The sequence below is a fragment of the Passer domesticus genome, chromosome 10 (assembly GCF_036417665.1).
Source record: "Passer domesticus isolate bPasDom1 chromosome 10, bPasDom1.hap1, whole genome shotgun sequence".
NCBI lineage: Eukaryota > Metazoa > Chordata > Aves > Passeriformes > Passeridae > Passer > Passer domesticus.
Genome location: NC_087483.1, coordinates 27,331,095 through 27,356,631, shown reverse-complemented (window position 1 = coordinate 27,356,631; position 25,537 = coordinate 27,331,095). Strand labels below are relative to the sequence as shown.

Genomic DNA, 25,537 nt, shown 5'->3' with positions numbered 1-25,537 from the left:
TGGTGGGTGGACAGTGCATATAAATGTGTTTATAGGACTTCTATGTGTGCTTGACACCATGGGTGAATCAGGGAGAGACTACGAGGGTGCTGCTATCAGGCTGTCATCACTGCACAAGTACTGCTGGTGAGCTGGTTTTGTGTGCTTGACACAGAGCGCGAGGGAGAACGAGAAAGATGAAGATAGCACAGAGCAGCACAGATCCCTCATGACTCAGACCTGCAGTGCTCTGCCAGACTAACCAGTAATGAGCCTCCAGGCAAAACTCCAGAGTAGATTTGAAGCTGTAAAGGCTTCAGGATTTTGCCACTTCAGAGATCACCTCTGTGTGTGACATATTTCTATTGTAGAGATCATTAGTTGTTTCCAAGCTGAGCCTGCTCCTGGCTTTGCAAAAGCAAAGCCCACTCTCTTTCCTTTCCTGAGGCTGTCAAAGAGTAATACTGCTCTCTGTGGCAGTTTCTGGAAGACATAATTTACAATGCTGTATGAGTAACTCTAGTTATATTTTTAAATGTTAAAAAGAGAAAAAGAAAATTATAGTAACCCTGCATATTCAGCAAAATACCTAAACAGTACTATTATCACTTTTTGATTTGTATGTGTCTTAATTCTCAATATACCCAAATAAATCACAAAATCACAAAAAACCAACACAACCAAAACAACCAAAAACCAAACAAGAGTTCACAGTAATGAAGTGTGTGTAGATTTCTAATTAGTGATCTATTTAATTGATGCATACCTAAATAGTCCTGTTACTTTAACGAATGCGTAGACATTTCTTGTTCTTTTTTGGAGGCAGTAATATGCCCGTAGTACTAAGCCATCTATTTTTATATATATTCTATTAAGCAGCGTCACTTCATCCTATGAAGTCTATAAGTTTCTTAAGATTTGGTTTTATTTCAAACTGAAACAGTTTGACCATTCAAACTGGGCTGGATCTAGCACAGGCAGTATTTAAATGACCCAGCAGGAATGTGTGGCCCACAATTTAAGTCCCATCAGCATCCAAAACTGCAAAACTTGGGAAGCAGCAGAAATCTCTATAAACAGTGAACCTGGTAGAAATACTCAGATGCTGTTGAAATTAATTAAAGTACCTAAGTCAAAGAGTCACAGGATCTGAAGAGATCATTTAGTGCACCCTCTTGCTTAGAGCAGATTGCCGTGGGTTGGTGCCACTTGCATTTTGGAATATCCCCATGGATGAAGACTCCACAATGTCTCTGGACATCTCTCTGATGGCCACAATAGCAAAAAAATAACCCACCTTTTTTTTTGTTGTTGTTAAAAAAATATCCTATGGATCAGTTTGTGCCTATTGCCTCTTGTTCTTTCACTGAATTGAGAAGAGTCTCGCTTCATCCTCTTTATTCTCCCTAACTTTAGATCTTTAGATACATTGATAAGATCTCCCTGAGGCTTCTCTCCTCCAGCTCTCAGCCACTCCTTATGACAAACACTCCAGTCCCATAATCATCTTTGTGGCTCTCTTTGCTGGATTCAGTCCAGTGAAACCATATTTTTCCTACACTGGGAAATCCAGATATGGATATCTAGCACTCCAGATGTGTCTTAATGCCAAGTAGGGAGAAATTATCACCTGCCTCAACCTACTGGCAATGTTCCTAATGCAGCCCAGAATATTTTGGCCAGCTGTGCCAGAAGGACACAGCATACTGTTGGCACATGTTCAAGCTGGTTTCACCAGGGCTCCCAGATAATTTCTTGCCCAGACAGTTGGTCCTCAGCCCCTAGTAATGTGAGTGAGGACATTACTCAGAAAGTGCAGGATTTGGCCTTTCCCTTTGTTACATTCCACGAGATTCCTCTCAACTGATACATCCAGCTTGCCAAGATTCCTCTGAACAACAGCAGAACCATCTGGTGTATCAGCCACTCCTCCCGGTCTTTAAGTCAAACTTGCTGAGGGTGTACTTGTTCTATCATCCAGGATCATTAATGAGGGTGTTCAACAGTATTGGCCCCAGTATTGACCTCAAGAGTACATCACTAGTGACTGGTCTCCAGCTGGATTTTGCACCACTGATTATAATCTCTTGAGCCTGGCATTGGAGCCTGTTTTCAATCCACTTCACTATCTACTTATCTAGTCAGCAGCTGGTTAATGAGGATACAGCCAGTGATGAAAGCCTTTCTGAAGTTAAGACGATTAACATCCTCTGCTCTCTCCTTGTCTACCAAGCTAGTCATTTAATCACAGAAGGCTATCAGGCTGATCAGGCATAATTTTCCCCCTCATATATCCATATTGATTATTCCAAACCATCTCCATGTCCTTAATGTATTATGAAATATTTTCTAGAATTATTTGCTCTAACACTTCTCTGGGTATTGAGACAAGGCTGACTGGCCCATAGTTCTCCACATCCTCCCTCTTCTCTCATATCTTGAAGCAAGCTATGGCATCTGCACTGAATTTCTAGTCCTCCTCTGATCACTGTGACCTTTCAAAGATACATGAGACTGGCTTTGCAATGACATCTGCCAGCTCCCTCAGCACTTGTGGATGCAGCCTTCTGGGTCCCACAGACTTGTGTCTAGTTTCTTGAAATGTTTTGATGTACTCTGATGAGGATAAGCCTGCATTGCTCCAGATGCTCCCACTGGTCTCAGGGTCCTGGGATTTTTGAAAACAAATCCTACAGACTGGTGAACCAGGCAGTGACTATCTCTGACTTGTCTGCATCCTGTGTTACCAAAACCCCACTCAGCCACAGGCTCACATTTTCTCTAGTCTCCCTTTTTCTACCAATACACTTGCAGATATCCAGACATTGCAGAAATGCAGAGCTATTCAGCTCCTCACTGTTCTCTTAACTGTCAGGGAGCTGGTGCCCTAGGAAAGTTCCCAGACAGTTAAAGAGAAAATGCTGTTGTCCCCTTTTTAATCACAAAAACAGTTTGAACATGTTTGCTACTGAAAAGTCAAATGCAATCCCTTTTTCTGAACCTGAATCCACATTGATCCAGATTAATTCAATAACTACCAAGCTAAAGTAAGTGCTCAGTGTTTCCTATGGAGTTGATGCACTTCATTCAAAGCACTAAAATATTTACTAGAGTACAAAGTGAAATTTATGTATCCCTATTCTCTTTCCCCATGAAAAAGTACTGCTACTAGTGGAGCAGAGTCTCACTCCTGTTCTCATTGTGATCTGTTGAATATTTACTTGTTGGTATAAAGTCCGGTGGCTGGACTGTGTTTCCTTTACAAATCTAGCCCTTGAGCTGACAACCTGAAGTCTTCAGAGAGATAGAGTGCTAAAAGTGTACTGATTTTAACTTTAACTCAGGCACAAATACGGAACGCAACTGAGATCCTACTTTAAAAATAGGATGAACCAAACACTAAATTCAAAAGTCAATCCTTATGGCAAGAATAACCGTATTCATTAAACCTAGTATATATCTTTAACCTTTACTCCCTCACACTTTTATAACCATGAGCCCTGCAAGAGAGGACGTGACAGACACGGCAAATTAGAAACAAGCAAAAGGGAAGCCAAGAGTCTTGACTTTAAAAGCAAAGGTTAGTGAGATTCCAAGTCCAAGTATATTTTATTATTCTAACAAAACAAGTTCCAACACAAGTGTTGGACATGAAAACAAAGCATGAGCAAACACAAATAGTGCTAGAGATCACTTTGTCTTCCATTAATTTATTTTTATAAACAGTACCATGGATTTTGACAGATTGCTAATGCTGTAACATAACACCATAAGAATGCTAATAAAAAAGTACAGGTGATAGTCTCAATTTTTTAACCCAACACATAACTGAAAATAGACTTAATTTATCCATTTCTTTACACCACCATTTTAGCCCCTTCCTGATATTGCTATTAGCAATTATTAGCCTGAATTTAGAACTAAAGTTACTTCAAGTTTAGTTGGGAAAAAAACCTTCAAAAATTAGATTTTACCAACAATTTTCTGACAAAATATATCTGTCTGGCCTTGGAAGCAGACTGGAAACAGTGATGGAATGAGGTACTTCACACTGTTGCTGCAAGGGGGTTTCCCTTTAGTAACAGTCTTGGTTTTGCAGCTTGCGTGGTACTTGGCAATCTTTCTCAAAAGAGCATTGCCAAAGAATAAGGTTTTTTTTCTCCATTTTATATGTGGAAAACTCAAAGCAAAATCCAGGTGAGTTGGCCAACATGACACAGTAATAGTGAAGCCTGGAAACAAAGCCTGGACCTGCTGCCCTACTCCTGGCATTGGGCAAATTCTTTTACACGTACCTGCCAACAAACAGCTCAACAGTAAAAGGCACTGTTTTCCTTTCACTTAGTCCAGTTTTTCTGTGAAACAGAGATATAAAATCTGGTTTATTCATGGACTCAATGACTAACCACTCCTGTCTCTTGGCTACTTACTAGCATTGTACCTACCCAAGCAAAGAAACAGCAGAGAATGCCTAATCATCCTGAATATTCCACCTCTTGGGTTTGTTTACTTGGCTGGAGGCCTGTTCTTACTCTCACACAGGCAGGATGAAAGCAGCAGGACCCACAACTGAAGGCATCTCATACAGATGACACTCAGTCAAGGCTGGGTCCCTTTTGCATTAATTCTTGTGCAAATGTGTGGATTTTCCCTCCAATCCTGAAGTGTGTGGTAACAAACTAGGACTCTCATTCGTGGTCACTCTGGGACACACAAATTTAATTAGCTTTCTGTCAAAAATACTCCAAGTGTTCACTTTACATAACCAGTTGCAATTTTAAATCAGTCCTTGGAGGGACAGTGGGCTGTTGCAGCACTCTGGAAATGGCACTCTCCATAATTACTCCAGTTCATCATCTGTAACATCTGTCAGTACACACATCAAATACCAAAGCAACTAAAGAACTGCAAATAGTCAGAGAATGAACAAGTTTAGAAGGTACTTTGCTATCTACCACTTTCTCTGCTGGAGAGAGTACAACATTAAAAAGGCAAAAATATTCACAGTTATGATGTCAAACTAATTGTCAAGGAGTTTAACTTCAAAAAGATTCTCTACACTAAGGTATTTCTTTAACTGACACCTAATGGTATTACACTGAACTATCAGGAAGAAAACAAAAATCAGTTCAGCATCCCATAGGACCTATTTGTTTTAAACAATAATGCATCCTACTACATCTATTTTGGCACTTACTTGTAACAGGGGATGTCTCTGTGCTGCAACCAACATGCCAAGCAGGAAAATAGCTCCAATGTTAAGCAAATTGTAAAAATTATTCCTAAATTTCTTTTAATCTTTGATCTTTAGTTGTTTTATGTTTCTACCAGGATTCAATTCCCTGCCCCCCTTACTATATTTTTTCTGTTTCCATGTCAGGCTATAATTTTAGCTAAGACTGGCACTAGTTAAGCACTGAACTGCACTGAATTTTGGTGTAGTACTCATATCTAACTCTTCTTTTACTCCTAGAACTCCTGAAATGGAGGAAAGAAAACCCCTGTACTTGCTATACAGCCATCTCTGGCCAGGTTACAGAGGAAGGATTAGAGCATCTGGATAGAATGAGATATAAATATGTCACAACAGAGTCTACTGTTTAAGACTATTATAATATTTTTCTTACTTTTCAGGATTTTATTTTTACATTTGGGTGTCTGAATATTTATCACAATAGCTTCTGAATAATATTTTGTAAGGCACAGTATGAAATTTGACACTTTTTTCTGCTTAACAGTTTTTAACCACCCCCCCCTTTTCTTGTTGAAAAATGGTCAAGAGGCTGACAACAGCCTTTCCCCCCCCTTCCCTGTCATTTCTATCACAATAAATGTACATCTCTTCATTCCCTGTAGTCATTCCTTAATGTTTCAGTCTCAGGACTATTGAGTCCTACTAGAGGCAGAAAAGAAGTCTAAGCCTGAATTATTACCCATTTTGAGAAATTCAGTCATATATCACAAACTGTCTCCTCCCTCCCCCCTAAAAATACAAACCACAGTCACAAAGTATTTATTTTCCAAAGAGATCTACATTAGGTTTTATATTTTCCCAGAATGTTTGGAATGCACATTTCCAATCCAGTCTCTTCCCTTGAGAGTTAATAATTAGCAAACTGACTTACCCAGCTGGTTTTGTTCAAAGTGCCGTCATCCTCCTGAATTCAGTCAACATCTATCAGAAACAAAGACGTCAAACAAAACATATTAGGCTTCAGTATTCTCTTGTGAAGTTTTGGCCTCCAGCCAGAATATTTTGTTATTTTCTGTGTAAGCTTTATTTTTCTTTCCCTGACCAGCAGTTAGTATGGATCAAAAGAATGACTGCTTAAAAACACAATCATAAAAACAATAAACACTGACCCTGACATAGCACTGTGCACCTTTGGTTAAGTTCTGCATCTGTACTGGGTGTCCTTATATTTGGGAACATGCTCCAGTATGAGATTTTTAGCTTTTTTCAGCATCCCATGAATGTTCCTCTGTCCCAAGAGGGAGACAGAAAACCTCCAAGCTGTGTTAGGGCTCTGTTTAAATATCTTTTCTAAAAAGACAAGAATGTCCACATCAGAAATAATTTTCTTAATTTTGAGATTGTTATCTAAATGGGTTAAATGCATCAAATTTCAAAAAGGAAATTTTTAAATTTTTTTTATGATCCTGGTAGAACTGGGGTCAACCATTCCTGCCCTTTCTCATAGCTCATGGTTTTGCTTTAAGCATCATGGGCTTTGCAGTGTATCCCACAGCTCTTGAACCAGATTTGGACACAGATCTACTTCAGCAGATCCACATGGAGTTAGGAACAGATATTTGTAAGCCTGCCAAAAGCTGTCCTGTCAGTCAGTCAGATCTCAGTGCTTTAAACCAGGCAGTTGCTGTGCAGGAAGTTGATGTTTCCACTACCATGTTACACAAGAGGAAGAAAGGGGAGTTTCTGACATTACTGCCTCCTGCATAGCAGGGAGGGCTGCTGCTTCTCCCACAGGCTGTGCCCACCTGGGGTCCAGCTCCAGACCCACGGGGGCAATGGGGCCACCCAAAGGTGCATCACAGAAACATCCTCGAAGTACTGCCCGAGTAATCATCAGGCATCCTATCATCTGGGTCTGTGACTTCAAGGGCTAAAACCAACAAACACACACCCAAAAGGAGTGTCAAAGAAACAAAAGAAAAAAGTTTTCTATTTTTGCATATATCCTTCTATTTTTGTGCTCTTTATGTAATGATTCTGGACCTTCACATCCTTTACCCTGGATTTGGATTTTAGGTACCCAGGACAAGTCAGGTGCCTATGTCCCACTAGCTGATGTAGTAGATGAATTGGATGATTCAGCTTCACTAATTTTGAAACAACTTCTTCTGTCCAGAGGGAAAACACAAATTTAAGCAGAGCTGTTTCTTATGTCCCAGTTGCATGGAATTTGTGCCCAGAGATCCTGAATTCTGGCTGCTGAATACTTGTGTGGGTCAGAAAGCTGGAAGGTAGCTTTGGGCTAGAAGGCAGAGGGATGATGCATCAGCAGTCCCACACACATATACAAACTAACATTTTCAGGTCAGGCTTACTCATCTTTACCCAGGGTGACCTGAAAGAGCCATCCAGCAGTGCTGTGAATCAAATCCCCAGCAGCTGTGGTGGATTGATTTGTTTATTTCTAAATCACTGTTATTGAATGCAACAGTCCACGCTGACCCTACCACTTGCATTGGCTGCCTCACGTCAGCCCAGCTATCCCCACAGTTACCTACCAAGTATTTCCTGCTGTGGTTCAGTCACTTAATTCTCATTCTAGTCTTCCCAAACAACAAGAATAACTGTTTCCTGTTCTCTTTATACTTTTGCTTTCACCAGTGAAAGGCTCTTAATTTCATCTTTCCTTCCATGAGGGTTTTCTTTGTGCTACATCAGAGCAAGTGGTTGATCAACCTGTAAGAGCAGCTGAGACTCATCCAACTTCACCTTTAGATTCTTTCAATTGGACAAGAATTAAGCAAATTTACTTATACATGGCAATAATGAAAGACCACATCCTCAACCCAGACTAGATTCTGGAAGGTTAGGGGGGGTGGATGGTTAAGGACAAGATGCAGAAAAGAGCCCACACTGGCTTTCTTCCTTCTTCCATAACTTAACTACACCCTGACACATGGTGTGTATGTTCCAGAGGTGCCATGTCAGCGAGACAGGCACTCCAGGAGCCTGCAGGGATAAAGGCTACATCAGCTGTGTTCCTGGATATGGTGAGAGGGGAAGAGCCACTCTGCTATTTGTTCTACAAGAATTTTAAAGGGTAAAGTAGCCACTGTTTCTGTAGGTATTCTGAATATCTGTTCTTTCCAGATAGAAAGCCTCACAGTGCTGTTCTGATGCATTTTCACATTTAACTGAATGGTAGCTCACACCTCTTATAGCCATGATCTATCCCATACGTATAATTCCATCTTTAAGATGTACTTTTGAAACAATAGTTAAAGTAATTCATTTTGCCCCTCAACATAATTTTCATCCCACATGACTAACAGGGCAGCAGCAGAAATTTTACCTTCTTACCTTTTCGGAAAGAATCCTGGTGTTCCTGAATATTAAACACCAGAAATATCATTCCTGGGTCATGTGAACCTTTAGATACATAGAGGTGAACCTTTAGGTACATAAGAGGTAAGCCTGCTAGCATGAAGAGTAAGTACCAAAAGAAACTAATATAGATTGAGCAAATTTGGATTGAGACCATAACAAATGAAGCCTTACATGACTTAGAATATTCTTTTACTTTAAATTAAAAGTCTTTGTACTCCAATTTATTGGCAATATCCAATGTTAGGGATTCTGCTTGCATACCTCAGTGAACCTGGAAGCATCAAGCTCTGAGATGATATCCCAAATCCAGCGTCAGGAAGCAACGCAGCCCAAAGCTGCTGATGAGGTGGAGTCTGTCTGTTCTCAGCTTTGTGGGGACTTTCCAGGGGCTTCTCATCTACAATGCACACAAGGTTTATGGCAGAAATAAGCGGCAAAGAAGATTTAATCAGGTTATGGCTGGGATCAAAGGCCTGAGATCATGACTTAGAACAAATGACCTGAATAAATAGCTGCAGAAGAGGAACAGATTTGATGGGATAATTTTCAGTTTTCAGTTAATAAAAAATAAAAAAGGATTTTTTGGTACAAAATAAATGCAAACTTTTACTTTCTAAAGATGAGCATCCATCTAAAAAATCTGAAAATATACAGGGATGTTATTGTTCTCCCTTGTTTTCTGAGACACTGACCCAGCTATTGCATTTTCCTGGTCCACACAGCGGTGTTGGTCACCCTTCATGCACCCAGTGACAACCACCACTGCTGCTGGCCATCCACCTCTGTAGGTAGCAGGCTGTTAGTTTTGTGCCTTTCTGTGCATGGTTCAGAAAGTCAGGCTTTCCTATTTTCCTGCTAGCATGCAGAGGAGAGGAACTTTTGGCCCACTCTGCATTTCAAGATATTTTGTATCTACAACTTTAGATGTTGTGCTTACTAAAAGAAAATGTTTTCAAGCATATTTTTCTGAGAATCACAGTAGAAATTTTGTCTTTAGGCTGAGGTTAAGAGAAAGGTAGGATAAGGTAGCAGAAGTATTTTTGCTGTTTCCCAGCTGTGCACTTTTGGGAACAATTGTGGTTGGGAGTCACTGCGATGCATAAAGGTATATGGATATAGAAATGGATCAGGAACTCTTATGCTTTGGGCAACTTAGAGAATAAATTGGGAGAAGGAGAAAATAAATCTACTTTCAACAGTGCAGTGGAATGATTATTTATGCAGTCATTTCTATGTCTTAATTTTTCATTTCCCCTGAAACGTAGTAAGCAAATGCCTGTACTGATACAGCCAAGAAATAAAATATTAAAATAAATCCAGAGAGATACATGGCTGAAGCATTTTCACTGAATTGCCTTTCCATGAAAGGCACCAGAATCAAAATATACCACAAAGATATGCTTATTTATTAAGGAACCTGACTGGATTTTCACTTTACTCACCAGAGAAATGAAAAGCCCTCACACCAATGTAAGGACTTGCATTTTCCCTTTCCAAACACATCGATGTATCTCATTAAAGTGGTTGAGAATGAACACTGAGACTCGGAAAACCTTCTGAACCCAGCTTTGTAAGGTTGTGGCCAGGGCTCGGAACCCACACTGCTGTTTGCTGTCCTGTGATTTGGGAGTTTTGCTGCTTGTTTAACTGAACTTCTAAAGGACCCAGAGCAGATCTCTGTGACATTTTCTCTTGCACAGCTCGTTTTGTCAGCTCTGTGTGTACCACTACCATCTACTGGCCAAACCGAGACTGGCTGTGTTTCCAAGCACCACGATCCATCTTCAATCATTCCATCTCAGAACACAAGGACGCCTGTGGGTTTGCTCCTGATGGTTACTCACACATGTGCATCAGGGCTGCACCAGACTGTAAGATATCACTGCTGGCCTGCAGAGGTTTAAAACCAACATTCCACCAGCTGCCAAAGGAAATATCATAGCTCAAGTAGAGGCCTCTATTTTTTTGTGGATTTTTTTGGTGGTTTTTTTTTGTTGGTTTTTTTGTTGAGCTGAGGATTTAGAGCCCAGCTGAATACATGCAATTTAGCTTTTAACCAAGCAAATGCCCTGGAGGAAGTGTGTGCCATGGTTTTCATTACAGTGGGTTTATTATTACAAGAGACTGAGGATGCCTGTTTCTACACTGAGGGAGGTAACACGATGAAAGAAAAACGCAGGGGGTTAAATTAAATGGGAATTTGTGCAATGGGAACCAGAGCTGGTCAAGTGTCAACAGAGCATGCAAACCCACTATTTTTCCCTATGGTCCCTCTGGGCTGTACAGCAAAAATTTCAAACAGCCTGTGGCTCCTTCGTCATGCCCCAGCTACAAAAGTGTGTGTGTGCAAAGGTAGCAGAGGCAGCAGAGCAGGAAGGAGGAGGAATCCCTGCACAAGCAAGGGCAGTGCCCCAGAGAAGAACAGCCAGAAAGGACTTTGCTGAGGAGTTATGCTGCCCACTTAAAACCTTGTGCCACAACCACCCTTTGCTGTGTCCTGCCATGCTGGGCATCACCAGCATACAAATGTTCCCATCACAGACTTGTGTCCACCTGGGGTGAGGCAGCTGCACTGAACAGATCTTTTCCTCAGAGACATGCTGCAAGGATTGCTAAAGGGACCAGGAGGTAAATTTTGTCCTGGAATGGCATCTGCAAAGACAAGCAGGTGGAGATTTGACAAACCCCAATATCTGGCAGGTAAGTTTGTCCTGAATCTACCCATCTCTGATGGGGATACCCTTCCATCACCCAAGAAAGATGTGATGTGAAAAGCTGTAACACTTCACTTTGGGTATGAACACTGAAAGAACATAACATGGCAAAAACCCCACAACATTCACTGGCCTATTCAGGCCCTGTTGAACCCAGCCCTTGAACACACAAACCACAGTGGTGCTATCCATGGAAGCGGCTGTGCTGCAGCCCATATACCTCTACCTCATTTGTGGAGGATACAAATAGGCTCCCACACAACACACTCTCTACAATTCAGAAGGAAATTTCCTACAATTCAGAAGGAAATTTCCTCCAGCCCACCACTCAACCCTGGTGGCCTCAGCTCACTACTGCAGGAAACAGGCAGTAGGCTGGGAGAATATCTGTAAATTAATGCCATGATTCCATCCACCGTTCTTGCTGTTGGTGCTCTGGATCCCACCTCCTTCCAGCACCTCTTGCACACACGTTCTCGGGCATCCTCATCCATGCCCTGGGAAACACTCAGACCACCCTGCGTGTGGAGATGGTGGGCAGTGCCCAGGTCTAGTCCAGTCCCACAGCCTGAAAGGAGGCTGGAGCCAGCTGTCCTCACACAGGATGAGCCAGGGCAAATCCTGGGCACCGCTCTTATGAGACACTAAAGCCTCTCTTCTTAGTAAATCTGGGAAAGATTCACAACAAATTACAGCAGACAACTGTTAGTCACATTTTAATTTTCCAGTTGAAATAATACAGTGAATCTCACTGCCAATGTCATCAAGGTCAGCAACAAAACCACAGTCACCACATACTCTGATCAGAAACCATATAGGAGACCTCTGATTAAGGGAAAACAATTGAAAGCCATTTATAACAAGATCCAGAAGGAAGACTAGAAAATAATCATTGATTACATTCTTGAGTGAATAATATCTGCAGTTTTAAAAAATTTGAATGATGAAAGATGTAAAAAAAAAATAATCTAAGGGTCTGTTCCTTCAGAACCGTTTCAAAGTAGGAAGAAAACACTGCTTGAACTTTTTTTTCTTTAATACAAGCTTATCTACATCAGCATTAATCAACAATCACTATTTTGAGGTTAGGTTTATTGATTATGCCATTGCTCTTCAGATATATTTTAAGGAATAAAACATACCTCAAGGAAAATTGATAAAACATCTATGTCAAGTTTTGTGAAAAAAATACTTCATTAACCACATCAAAATCTGACCAGAGTCTGTATAACTATCACCAGCACTGTAGCCCAATAAACACATGTCCTCAGAGATGACACAAGTTAGTCCTGCAAACAAAAAACACCCTGCAAGCCACTCTGCTTGCTGTACTGTAAACAGGCAGCATTTACACACTTCTCAGTGAATGTGATGAAAGGGGTTTATTGGTAGAAGTTGCACTGGCTTTTGTCTGAATAGGTGAAATAGTCATGGGGAAAGAAGAGGTCATAAGCTTTCTTTTCTTTTGGTGGTAAAAAGCTATCACAATTAAAATATATAAACAACAGATTATCTGGCAATTGTACTCAAAAGTTACAGTCCACAAACTCAAATAATGGATTGCAAATAAAAACAGTCTGATAGATAAATCTAGAGGACTAAATCAAAACTTTAAAAATATTACTGATGACTAATGTATGGGGTCAAACTGCTAGACAGAATGTACACAGAAAAGCTATTTATATTTTATATGATAGAAAAATTTCAGATTAAGAACTTGTGATAGCTACAACCTTAGAAGTCATCAAAAAGAGTAAACCAGTTCTGCAAACCAGCACAGAAATATTCTATGTATGAAATAATTTTTAAAAATAGCCCTACGCACAATTATGGCATGAACAGGCAATTTTTGGCCATGTAAAATCTAGGTTAAAGGAGGTCATACATTCCTGTGCACGTGCACAAATATTGTGTAAAAACATTTCATTTGGCCTTAGCTGCTTGCTTAAGTCTGAAGAACATACCTCTCTCTCAGGGCTCTTGCAAAACTTTTAGAATGAGTTACCTTAAAATAGGGAAACTGAGAAATAGAACAACAAATACAGCAATTTGCAGCAGCTTTTAGAGATGGCAGAAACAACGCTAAACCCATTGTGAAGCAACCATCGCTAAGCATGTGTTTTTCCATACTGCAATAAAAAATAAAAAAAATTAAAAAGCTCCCAGGGGTTTTCAACGAGGTGTGTGGAGGACTTGGTTGGATTGGTGGGAATCCCAGGGAGAGTAAACATTTCTGTCCTGGGCTGCTGCAACTGAGACAGCACAGAGACCTGAGCTGGCTAACTCACAACCATCAGCAGAGCAAGGGGTCAGCAAAATTCACCTTCTTCCTTAGCACCTTGGCATGAACACTGAAAGGGAAAGCACCTGCTACACGGGATGAGAGGACCAGCACCCTTAGGGAACAGCAATGTGGCTCCCTGACGTCACCCCAGCTTTGGAGAGCAGGCTCTCAGCAGAGCGCCCATGAATACTGCTCACAGGAACACTGCAGATGAACAGTAAGGCCATTGGTTCCATACCTTCAGAAAGATTTATAACAGGGGTTTTTTCTTCAAACAGATATTGCCCAAAAATATTTTTAATGAAGGCTGATGGGATTCCATGTCTGAAATAATCTAGGTGAGAGATGACATAGGTAAATCTTTAATAGGATGCTGGATGCATCTCAAATGAATGCAATACATTCAGATGACAAAGCCCATGTGCCATTATATCTCTAGACGAATTTATTTTATAACATGGACTAGGCATCACAGGCAAAACTCTGGCAGTCCCATGTCAACAGTGACTTCATCTCCCTGCAAGCTTGGAAATCAATGTGGCAAGAATCTTTGTCTGAAAAATAACTGTTCATTTCGCCAGGAAAATAAAAAAGGTCTTCTCCATAATCCTTGGAATATATTTCAGAGTTCCTAAATTCAAGGCCAAATTTTAATGCCAGCTCATAAGCAGGTTCTGCAAAGTATAAAACCAAAACACACAGGCCCAAACATTCCCAAAGGAAAAAGCTGCATGAAAATGTCCACTGCTCTGGGACCTCAAACATGTCTGCTCCAAGTGAATGGTTGGATGTTTATGGTCTGTGAATATTTTCAATTCCTGGCTTGTCCCAGAGAAGAAAATTTCTCCATGGTTCTGCCTTGCATCTTCACCTCATCCTGCCACAAAGCAAAAGCTCTCCAGGGTAGGGGGCTCCTCCAGCATTGATACTGATGGCCATGAGGGCTCCTCGGGATATGGGCACTCCGAGGAACTCCCAGAATGAGAAAACCACTGTAGGCTGTGAAGTTTCACACAGAAGAAAAGACCACTTGCTACTTCTGATCAATTAATTGTTCTCACTTCTCTCAAAGTCAGAAATGAGGATGCTTTCTTCCAAAGCTGGACTATCAGCATTGATCTGTGGCAAATAGGCATTTCTGACCCACAGTATCCTGCGGAAGAGTTGGTTATTCTCTTTGTGCAGGCACCACAGGAAAAGGGAAATGGCAGCCAACATCACCAATGTCACAAGAACAGCCAGAGCTACAAGCCCACTGTACGATGCTGAAAGGGAAGAACAGAAATTGTTATTAAGCAAATATAGCTACAGTTATAAGTAATTTGAAATATAAACATATAGCTCTTTTAAGGAAAGCATTGCTATTCCTTATATGTCACATCAAATTTCAAATTACAGGTTTAACAGTGAAAAAATATTGTCTCACAAAATATCAGCTCAAAATGTGTATTACTCCTTATTAAAAAAAAGTACAGAGTTTACCTTTTTCAGAGGATTCTGTTGTATCAATATCTGAAATAAAATCCAGAACAGTCACAAAATGACCCACAAATGTTATTATTTATATTCACTTTAAAATGAATACTGAGAAGACAATCTACCTAAAACCAACAAGAATAAGCTGTTCTTTGTTTAATTTGACTCGTGTCAATGTTATTCCAACTGGCCAAGTTAAACATAATCTAGTATGCTATTTAAAATCCCTTTAATTTGTGCAATATATTAATTGGCATTTGTGCAAGGATGAGCAGCAGTATGTACCTACTTTTTAAAGTACAAATTCATGAACAGAACCATGCACAGATCAGCCTGGTTAGTGGAACCAGCAGTGACTGAGGGATTTTGTGTGAGCTCTGGAAACACTTGAGCTCTCTCACAGACCCACATTCCTACTGCTGTGGTGCCTGCACAGCTCTCCCAGGCTGGACCTGCCCTCCCCGTGGGGGCTGTGGAGGCCACCCTGATGTCACAGGAAGGCTCCTGCAGCTGGCAGTGGCTGCCTGGGTTCCCCAAACAGAGGTCACCCCAGCTGCTCAGGGCTTTTAGAGGTACTTTTTTCCCCAATGCCAAGGGACAGAATTAATGAAATGAAAATTGACATGAAGTAAGCAAGCAACCAGGGACAAGTAAAACAATGGTTATTTGTACAGAATTGCCTTCTTTTATGGAAACACATACCTGCATCCATTTTACATACAAAACCCTTTTTTTCTCTGCATGGAGATAATTGCCAGACTCCATCTGTGGTCCTCAGACTGATGCAGAAATTCCCTTTGAGATTATCAAATTCAGGCTCTCTGATGCCCCAGTTAGAATAATTTAAAGGAGAACCATCAAACCAGGAGACTGTCTCATCTATGGGCCAAAATAGAAAATTATTACAAAACAGAATAGTATTTTGAGAAATGTTTCTGTTTCAGTCAGATTTACCTTCACATGAAAAACACAGTATTACAGAACACCAGAATTTTGTCTGTTTGGCCATTGTATTACTTTTTTTTTTCCTGAAGGATTTATAAACATCCTATGTAGCTAAAACAGAAGACAGTGTGTAGTGTATTTTTAAGAAGCAAAAGAAGGTATTTACATGCATGTATGCATATTGAGAATTCAGAATACTGGTAACCATTGCAGAAAGCCTCACTGTTTTTACTACATCATAAACAGGCACAAATCAGTGAAAAAAAATCTCAACAGACCAAAGTGTTTTGAAAAATGGTTATTGAAAATGGTTTTTGAAAAATAACCAAAACCCAAACCAGATTCTTATATGCAGTTCTATTCTTCCCCAAACTTACTGTCTGTAACAAGCAGAATGTTCAACCAAACCATTTGTACAGAATAACCAAAACTGTGTAATTCTTCCAAAATGAAGGCATTTTCATCTTCATCTTGAATAGTGAGAAGATTTGATCCTTTAAATTAAACACAGAACAAATTTTCAAGCAATCCATGCCATTAAAATTTAACATTGTATTTCAAAAAGTTAACATTATGAGTTTTAATTACAGAGCTTGAAAAGTCTGGTTATACATTATAAGTTCTTACATTTATAATAATTGTGAAAATGCTCAAGCAGATACCAAACTGTTCTCACATGACTTTAAAACAAATTTGAAGGGAAAAATGTTCATGCTATGTTTTTTTGTATTTTCACAAGGAAAGGAACATTGTTTTGATGTGTGCTGCCTCCAATTTCATAGTTGGCTTATGAGTTCCACTATCGTTATCTTGAAACAGAGAAAACATATGCCATGATTTCAGTCATTTCAGAAAATAAATATTGATTTAAGATATCACAATGACATTTGGTAGCTACAAAATAATCACTTACCTTGATTTTTGCAGACCTCATATGCTGTATCAAAACTCATGCCCTGAAGAACTGTGGAAAAGCTGTAGCAACTGTTTTTGAATTTGATCCAGGGTACAGTTTTTTCTGAACATAAGCCTTTGTAGGCATTGAGTTTCTTTTCTGTGATAGAAGTAACAGCACAGCTTTATTGGCACAACAAAATACACATTAATATAACATTCCACACACTGTTTTGGAGTAATGCTAATAGCATGTTATTGTGTTATGCCTCTATTTTTTCAAAGTGAAAATCTAGCAGTTGCATATATTTGTATTAAATGAGTACAGCTGGTTTTACTTCTGATAAAAAACCTTGCTGGATCACAACAGCAGCATCAGGACAATAAATGATAGTGCATGAGCTAGCCAGGGGCCCAAGTGACCAACACCACTGAACAGGAACGATTGCAAGAATTGGATGCTGCCACAAGACCCTGCAGTCTGGCACTGAATGGAGTTCCAGACCTGAATTCTGGATTTAACTGAAGCTCAGGTGAGTGACAGCATTGCAGGAAACACAACATGTTTTAGGATACGGAAAAATATTCTTTACTAAAAAAAATTGCACAATCTTTGGTGTGTTCATCAGCAAAGATATGATAAATTTTTCACCTTGCTCTAAATGCTTCCCTTCTCCCATCCCACAGTTAATTTCAGCCAACTGGATTTATTTCCATCCAAGCTAGGTCATTAACAATCCTCATTTTTCACAGATAATATAGTGTTCTCTGAAGAGACAGAGTAGGTAATTTTCATGTTTCTTTTCTATTACGAAAGTTCTATTTCCATTCTCCTACAGATCAGACCTGATGGCCAACATTTTATTGGAAAAAAATGGTTTCAAAAATAGGAAATAAAGAGAAATACACTTCAGTTTTAAGTAATATTCAGCCTTGCTTAACATTGCTTAACCTCTAACCAATTAACCTCCTTTCACATATTTCCACTGTCAGTACACACACTTGCAGAGGCAAAGATTTAATATAAACCTTGAGTGACTTACTAGGTGGCACATGGCAAACTGCTCCTTGCAGAGGTTGTTCACAATTGGCACTTTTCCAGTGCCCTGAAGTATCCATGTAAACACAGCTGCCAAGGGCCTGGGACTCGTCGTCTTCCCAGAAGGTAAACAAAGACCTGGTCCCATCTGACCATTCAAAGTTAAGCCCGTTCTGCCAAAACAAATTTCAGGTTATTTTTCGAATATAATTTAGCATCCCACAAGTTAATCTTCTTTTGGTGGCATGCTCACCAGAATTACAGAATGTCTTAACTTTCTAAAGGCCCAGCAAGGATCAACAAAAGGCAGAGCCAGGGATCCTCCTAACACCCTTTTTGGATCTGACAAACTACATCTAATTTCTGTTTTCAGCAAGCAGTTATTTGGGCCATTGGGCTACTATGATGAAACAATGAAATTTCAATGTCAACATTACAAGAGATTTTTTCCCCATGTTTTTAAAAGGTATCTGTGGCTTTTCATTTTCAGTAGTCTTTATGCCAAACTGGCTGTCACTGGATGTACATATTATGTTAAAAGGAAAAAAAAAAAGGAACAGAAAGTTTAAGGCTCATATTTTCCTGGGTTTCATCTCTAGATGCAAACTTTCTGTGACTTCAAATCAAGCTCACTAGCTTGCGACTGGAAAATCTCCTTTGCAGCATCACACCCTGAGCCTCCTACGTACGTCGGAAGTGAAGAGGCCGATCCAGTGGCTGTATCCCAGGCGGTTGATGATGATGGTGAGGAAGGCCTGGTGGTACTGGTCTGTAATGCTCACCAGCTCTGCACTGTTTGCCATGCAGGCTTGCAACGCTGAAGACCATGTGAAATTCCCACTTATTAGTTTGTACACTCTGTTTCCATACTCTAAAGTATCTGGCACAGGATACATGTCGGATGCATTGACAAAATGTCTGGATGTGTCTGTTACAAACAGGAAAGAAAAAAAACTTATTTTAAAACAGACAGCTTGATCACAGCTGAGCAGCTTCTAAAAAAATATGAACTATCGTTACAAACAAATTAAACAATTGAAAATGCCTTGGTTTTAGGAAGGCATTGTGAAATTTAGAAAAAGAGAGCTCAGTTCAAATCCACTGCTGCTTTCTTTCATTTCAGTCTCCTTCAGAAAATAATTCAAAAAAGGGGAAATGGAATGCAGCAGGATGGCAGAAGCAAAGCACCAGCTCATCTTTCCAGGAACTGACACATCTGTTTGGACACTTGAGCAAATTTAGCAGTTCACTACTGCCAGCAAGAGGCTCTCTCACTACTCTCTTCCTTGCTTCCCTGCTCTTCCTGCTGCAAATTCCTTAGTCTGGTGTTCGCCTGATCCTGCACAAAGCTGACACAGCCTGTAAAAAGCTGCAGAAAATGACAGTAATTTCACAAAAATAAATAAATAAAGCAGGAAGTGAGAAAAATATATGTAAGTTTTTTTCTGAATTAGCAAACTGAACTGCCTGATAGTTTGGGACAGTGCCATGGGTGTCCCACTGGGAGTCAGGATGGTCCAGGAGCACTCTGCTATGCATGGGGCAGTGCTGAGCTGAATTACAGCCAGGCCCATGGGCCACGTTCAGATCCACTGCCCTGCTGGGAAAATCTTCAATTGTAACAAATAGCATTTGAACCTTGTGAGTTCCCTTAGCTTTAACTGACAGTGCTTATGGGCAAGTGGCCATCTGATATATGAAGGTATACCTTGACCAGCCCACATCACTGGGATTCATTCCATGAAAATAAAATTTTTGGAGGTCTATGACCAAAAAAGGATAATTAGAGGAATGGGATGTTCCCCAAATGGCCACCAGAGACCCTCAAAAGACTCCATCTCTAATCCAGTGTAATATAAGCTCCAAGAAGTCATTTAAATATGCAAAAGAATTCACAGAACATTTAGCATATATGTATGAGTTTGGGAAAATATAATGAATATGTATAAGTTTCACAGATTTCAACTAGTCTGTTGGCTGGCTGCAGGGCATGGAATAGGAGGAGATCTTCCCTGCATGCCTGGCTCCAAAATAAAATAATGCAGCTTTCTAACACTGAAATTACAGTGTTGGAGAGTTTTATTCCTGACTTTCAGTGACACAGCTGAGAAACGTGGGTAGGATCCTGGGCACCCACTGCAGTCCAAACCCTCGCCAGAATCCCCGCCACCATAAGACAGCTGTTTTCCTTTCTGCCTTTCCACCCCTCCTCCATCTGTCTCAAGCAGCAGCAAGGGGTTGAAATACAAACGTTTGGGATGTAACTGAAACAAACCAGCAGGAAAGCACACATTTATTTCATCTGCACTGTGTACAGGATCACTCCAGCCCATCCCACAACTGTGGTTCCCAATAAATGAAGGAAAATCCAGCTATGAGTGACATGTAAGCACTGTCCAAAGCTGGAACTTGTTCTGCTTCCCAGATGCCCGTGCCTCCCCTCCCAGGCAGCAGCAGCAGTGTCGTCTCTGCATTTTAGAGTTAAATGTAGGGGTGATCATACAACATAGAGCTGAGCCATACAAAACCACCCCTGCAGCAGAGGCAGCTGCCAAGGAGACTCCCCACAGGCTCAGATGCCAGCCTCCCTTCACCTCAGGGTCACCAATGTGCTGCTGCCCTGTTCGGGTGCCGTGTCCTGGCAGTGTCCTGCTGGCAGAGGGGCTGCCCTGGCAGGGGCTCCAGAGCTGCCCACGGCCCCCAGCCCAGAGGCAGCACCAGAATGTGGCTTGAGGAAACACAACAAACCGTGTTCCCCCAAACACAACGAGCCGTGCTCCCCCAAACACAACAAAACATGTTCCTCCCAAACACAACGAAACGTGTTCCTCCCAAACACTTCATGTTTTTTGGCATGGGAACTTTATGGTACTAGAATTAAAGAAGTGTGGTACTAGAAAACAGAAGCCAAGCTCTATTCAATAAGCCAGTTGGGTCCACATTGTTCAGAAAAATGTATTTGCTAGGGTCTCTTCTGATCTAACATTGCAAGTTACAACCCCACACTAAATCGTATTTTCATCAAAATCACCCTCAGTTTAGCCTTTTGTGGTTAGTCTGTAGCCATGAGAGAAAATATGAAATTTCATCTCTATTTCTAATTCAAAGATACACTACAGAATGCTCAAAGTTAGGAGGAACAGTTAATACAGAATGTTTTTTAGCAGTTACTTCTACATCCCAGCTACGGATTTATTAAATAGTGTAGAGCTAGTCTGTCTAAACAGCAAACTGTCTTAGAAATCTTTTATGTTCCCTGTTTTGGAGATACTTATAAAAAGTTGCTTCTAGATAAAAACAAAGTAAGACAAATTCCATATAGTAAAAAAAGAGAACAGAAGCAAAGCAAGACAAAACCTTACCCTGAGTCTTTTGGCAGACAAACCCATAATTTTTCTGACAGTTTTCTAAGTACCATTTTCCCGTAAAATAAAAATTAGGGTTATTTGATACCAATGTACACAGTGGAAGTTGATCTTGAATGTTAAAATGCTGTCTCTGCAACCAACACAGAACCTTATATTAATTTAAATATACACCATGTAAAACAATACATAATTATTAAATTAAATTTAAGAGAATAATTATTTCAAAGTCTTTATAACAAACATTTTGGTAGAACAATGAACAGTGCCATAAATACAATTTGAAACAATAAAAAACCCTCATAATTAAAAAGTCAAAAGCTTTCAGTGAACAAACCAAAATGCTAACCCCAATTGGGACCAACATGTTGTAAAACAATGTATTAAACTAGGAAATTAATAATCTTGTTCCTAAGCTTTGCTCAGACCAAGCATGTAATATTAACCACATGATTCCAACTTTGCTGCTTAAAACCAGCTGCAAGAGAATGTGAGTAGAGCCACAAATTATGTGAATCTCTGTCTCAATGGTGCATGTTTGCTGTTTCTAGTTGTGCCCGTAAATCTGTGCCCACAGTTCTTAGAAGCTGCAAAAATTAACAGCAGCCTAAACTGCTGTAACAACTTTGGCCCTGTCTTATGGAAGTCACAATTTTTAGGGATAAAACCAACTTCTCACTGTCACAACCCCCCTGAAAATACTCACATCCACTAGTTCAACCGGTGACCAGTTGGAATACATCTGAGGATTTTCATTCAACCATTTTTCATAATCGTCACTCTGGAAACCAATCCAAACACTTGTTTTCCACCCATATAGATTCATTGTTATGAAAGCTATTAAATGAAACAGAAATAAAATAAATCAGTTAGATTTAGGCATAGATGAAGCCCCTCGCAACACACTAAAGCATTTTAAAAAATAATTTCCAATCCATGATGTTACACAGTTACTAGCAAATAAGAATGAGGGGCACTTCAGCATTATCTAACCATAAATTCAGTTAAATCGATTAATTGCAATTGGGTTAGGATCTAGTCCATTAGCTAAAAACATCAGTCCCACCACAACACAGTCCAACTGAAGAAGCTTTTCCCAATTTTGGTTGAAGGTTTCTCAACTTAAGATAGCTGAAGAGATTTCTCAACATCCAAATAAGTGATTTTACAAGTGTGTGTGAAATTCAACTACAGGTTTTTTATTAATCAGGTTCATAAGTATTTCCAAATTTGCTGGCATTTATTTCTCTGACAGTTCCAGCCTGGTGCTATACTACAGATAAGATTTTAAGTACTATTGAATTACTTATTATCTAATAAAAATTAGATAATAAGGTAGAAATTTTAAATTGAAAATTTTTAAATGGGTATTCCATTTTTGGGAGTATTTTTAAAGCATGTTAAACACAAAAGAATTTGCAATTATTCCTTAAATGTACCTGTCATATATCTCAGCGAACCTTTAAATTTTGGCAAACTAAGAAACTTTAATGTGTTTAAAGCAGTGGAACCATGGGTAAGAGCTGAACAATCTTCTTTCCTAAATCTGTATCCAAGATTAAACTTTACTACAGCATCCTAATGAAGATGATGTGTTACTTATTTAACAATATTTCCAGCACTCTACCTTGCTCCAGTTCATCTTCCAGGATAGCAAGTGACCCATCATAGTTACTGCAGAATTCCTGTGCAGAGTACCAGTTTCTCAGATGTTCTGGATCCTTTGGAATTTGTATTAAAAAGCACTGTTTCAAAAAACAAAACCAAACAAACACACTTGCTTTGTTTGCTTTCCTCCAGCCATTTATCAATCACTAAGAGTGGTCACTAAAACATTTCACATGCTGTTACTGAATGTTAAATATTTCACTGGTTTCTGTCCTGCCATGGACATCTCCAGCATGCTCAGTGTTAGTTTTCAGCTGTGATCTGGACTGCATTCAAATCAGTTGTTTCAAGGCAAACAATTGAGGTTAAATTTATCCCTGCAGTCACTACAGTGAGCACTGGGATAAATTCAGCCACCTCAATGCAGGCTGCTAATAAGGAACTTGGGCATTTAAGAGAAGCCAGATGAGACAGTTACCTTTTGACCCTCAATTGAAAATTCACTTTGGCTTATAATTACCTTTAATGAAGCCCATTTGAAACACCATGTTTCAGAGGACAGCAATAATTAGGGATCCATTTAGCACATCAAGAGGTTAGAGACCTCTTTTGAGATCATAAAAGACACTTGGAATTGTCATTTGTGGAAAAGAGAGGATGGAGCAGGCTTTTTATGGCAAAGGGACAAATACAATTGCATAGCTTTTGCATATATGAGTATTTACTCCTTGAAACTAAAGTAAATTTTTTAATGCCTTGTTAAGACAGCTTCTTAAAGTGTGGACAGCTACTTAACAGCAATAAATCTTGGTGTTACCATGTCAGTGGTTATAAACCTAAGAGCTCTCTTTTAAAAAAAACAATAAAATCTTCAAATATTAAGTAATCCTTAAGTACGATTTCTGTCCTAGGTATGGAATGCATTTTGAACAGTGAAACAGCAGAAAAAAAAAAGTTTTACTTTGAATCCAAAGTGCAACCAGCCTTTGGGACATGCTCCTTGTTGGTTCGGGTCTTTTGGAATCTCTTTCTCTATCTTCTTTGGAATTTTACGTTTACAAATGCAGGGAAGAGAAACAGTACAGTTTTCATCACCCCAGAGTCCTGAGCAAAAAGAAAAATCACAGTTCAATGTTGGTTTGAAAATTGGAACGGGTTTTTTTCTTAGATAGCTTAGATATTGTTTAGCATTTGAATAACAAGAGATTCTACATCAAATACATACAATTTGAACATACTGCATTACAGTGGATTTGATGGTTCATGGGCACATCCTTTTATTTCCAGTTTAGTTTTATCAAGTAAAACCAGTTCCTCTACACCGAGTCAAATAACATATGACTATAAAACCACTTTTTTTAAAAAAATAAGAAAAAAAAAAAAAAAGATGCCTTCCAGATAAAATAGTTTGACTTCCTTACATTGAAAATTTTTGGCAAGATCCAGGTGATATGAAATGCTGATCTGCTTAGGAGGAAAACACACTTTTCAGGAAACTCAACAAATTTTTGGCCAGCTCCCACCTTTGGCTAGCTGAGAGGGGAGGGTGGGCATCTCTTCCTTTTACCTGATACTAAATAATGGAATGGCAAACTCTAACATTTAAAAGTCATGAACCAAAACCCAACAAATATGTGTGAAAAAAAAGGTTTTATGTTTCTTCAGTATTGACTTTCCAGCCTGGGATTACAAGACTACAGCTGCATTAATCTTTTTCAGCTCTTCTCACAAATACAAAGCTGGCTATTTTTATTTTCCTTGGAACCTGACCTGTTTGCTTTATCATATGACTTGCAGATCATCAGAAAACAGACAGTGTAAAATGATAGAAGTCACTAAACCAGCAGTACTGTGACTCTTTTTTTAATACCCTAATGAAATATTGAACTTTTGCCATGATTGAAAGGCTAGCACCAGAATTATGGCACCCAAAAATCCCTCAGTACATTGGCTGTGGGATCAAAAATAAGGTAGAAACCCGAGTACTTAAAGTCATGTGCTGATAGAAAAACAGTTTATAGATGTAGGAAAAATTGTTGCTATGTCTATGTGGGTCATTTGGTTGTGAGAAAACTATGAACACCAGCAATGCATTAACACTACTGCTCTTCTACATAAAAGCCCATTAATACTGAGGTATCAATATCACTGGAATATTTGTATTTTGACATTAGAGAGCTGTAACTATTAATATACTTTTAAAACCTGGTCTTTGAGCATGTTAATGATATTTCACTATTCTTTCCTTAATCATAGAAGCAGTCATGAAAATTATAACCATGGAACAGGATTTTAACATGGACTGCATTTCTCAAAAGCAATGAAAAAAAAATATTCTGTTGTTTGGCCAACAACAGAATCAAGTTACAATTACTGCATCAAAAGGAAATATAAAAGAAACCTGTTTGTGATGAAATGAAGCCACATCTTTTCCCTGGTCTCTGCAGATCTCTTTCCCTCCCTTCATCCCAGTTCTGGTATGTTACTGGTGATTCATCTCTCCAGCTGCACAGAAACATTAAGAACGAAGTTTCACTTTTTCCTATCCTTACCTAAAATTGCACCTTCCATTAAAGGGTTCAAAAGGAGATGCAAGGGAGAAAGTAAACAAAAAACCACTGTGACCAAGGTCAATATAAATGTATTTTACAA

At 39.5% G+C, this 25,537-nt stretch overlaps 1 protein-coding gene and 1 long non-coding RNA gene across 3 annotated transcripts in view; one reads left to right on the top strand and one right to left on the bottom strand.

Annotated features, from left to right (window-relative positions):
- Positions 1-11,963: 11,963 nt before the first annotated feature.
- PLA2R1 (phospholipase A2 receptor 1) overlaps positions 11,964-25,537 on the bottom strand; it is a 37,135-nt gene continuing 23,561 nt past the window's right edge. For both annotated transcript variants that reach the window (XM_064434744.1, XM_064434745.1), the window contains exons 19-30: positions 25,287-25,390; positions 23,847-23,989; positions 22,905-23,022; positions 21,984-22,114; positions 21,275-21,410; positions 18,602-18,840; positions 17,917-18,085; positions 16,893-17,033; positions 16,357-16,473; positions 15,737-15,913; positions 15,041-15,070; positions 11,964-14,823 (exon numbers count right to left, since the gene is read on the bottom strand). In XM_064434744.1, coding sequence (XP_064290814.1) covers positions 14,606-14,823; positions 15,041-15,070; positions 15,737-15,913; positions 16,357-16,473; positions 16,893-17,033; positions 17,917-18,085; positions 18,602-18,840; positions 21,275-21,410; positions 21,984-22,114; positions 22,905-23,022; positions 23,847-23,989; positions 25,287-25,390 — 1,723 coding nt within the window. In that variant the 3' untranslated portion in view covers positions 11,964-14,605. The remainder of the gene's footprint in view (positions 14,824-15,040; positions 15,071-15,736; positions 15,914-16,356; positions 16,474-16,892; positions 17,034-17,916; positions 18,086-18,601; positions 18,841-21,274; positions 21,411-21,983; positions 22,115-22,904; positions 23,023-23,846; positions 23,990-25,286; positions 25,391-25,537) is intronic.
- LOC135308973 (uncharacterized) lies at positions 15,562-18,608 on the top strand. The gene is made up of 3 exons (XR_010369331.1): positions 15,562-15,606; positions 17,159-17,406; positions 18,512-18,608. It is a non-coding gene; the product is annotated as an uncharacterized LOC135308973 (long non-coding RNA).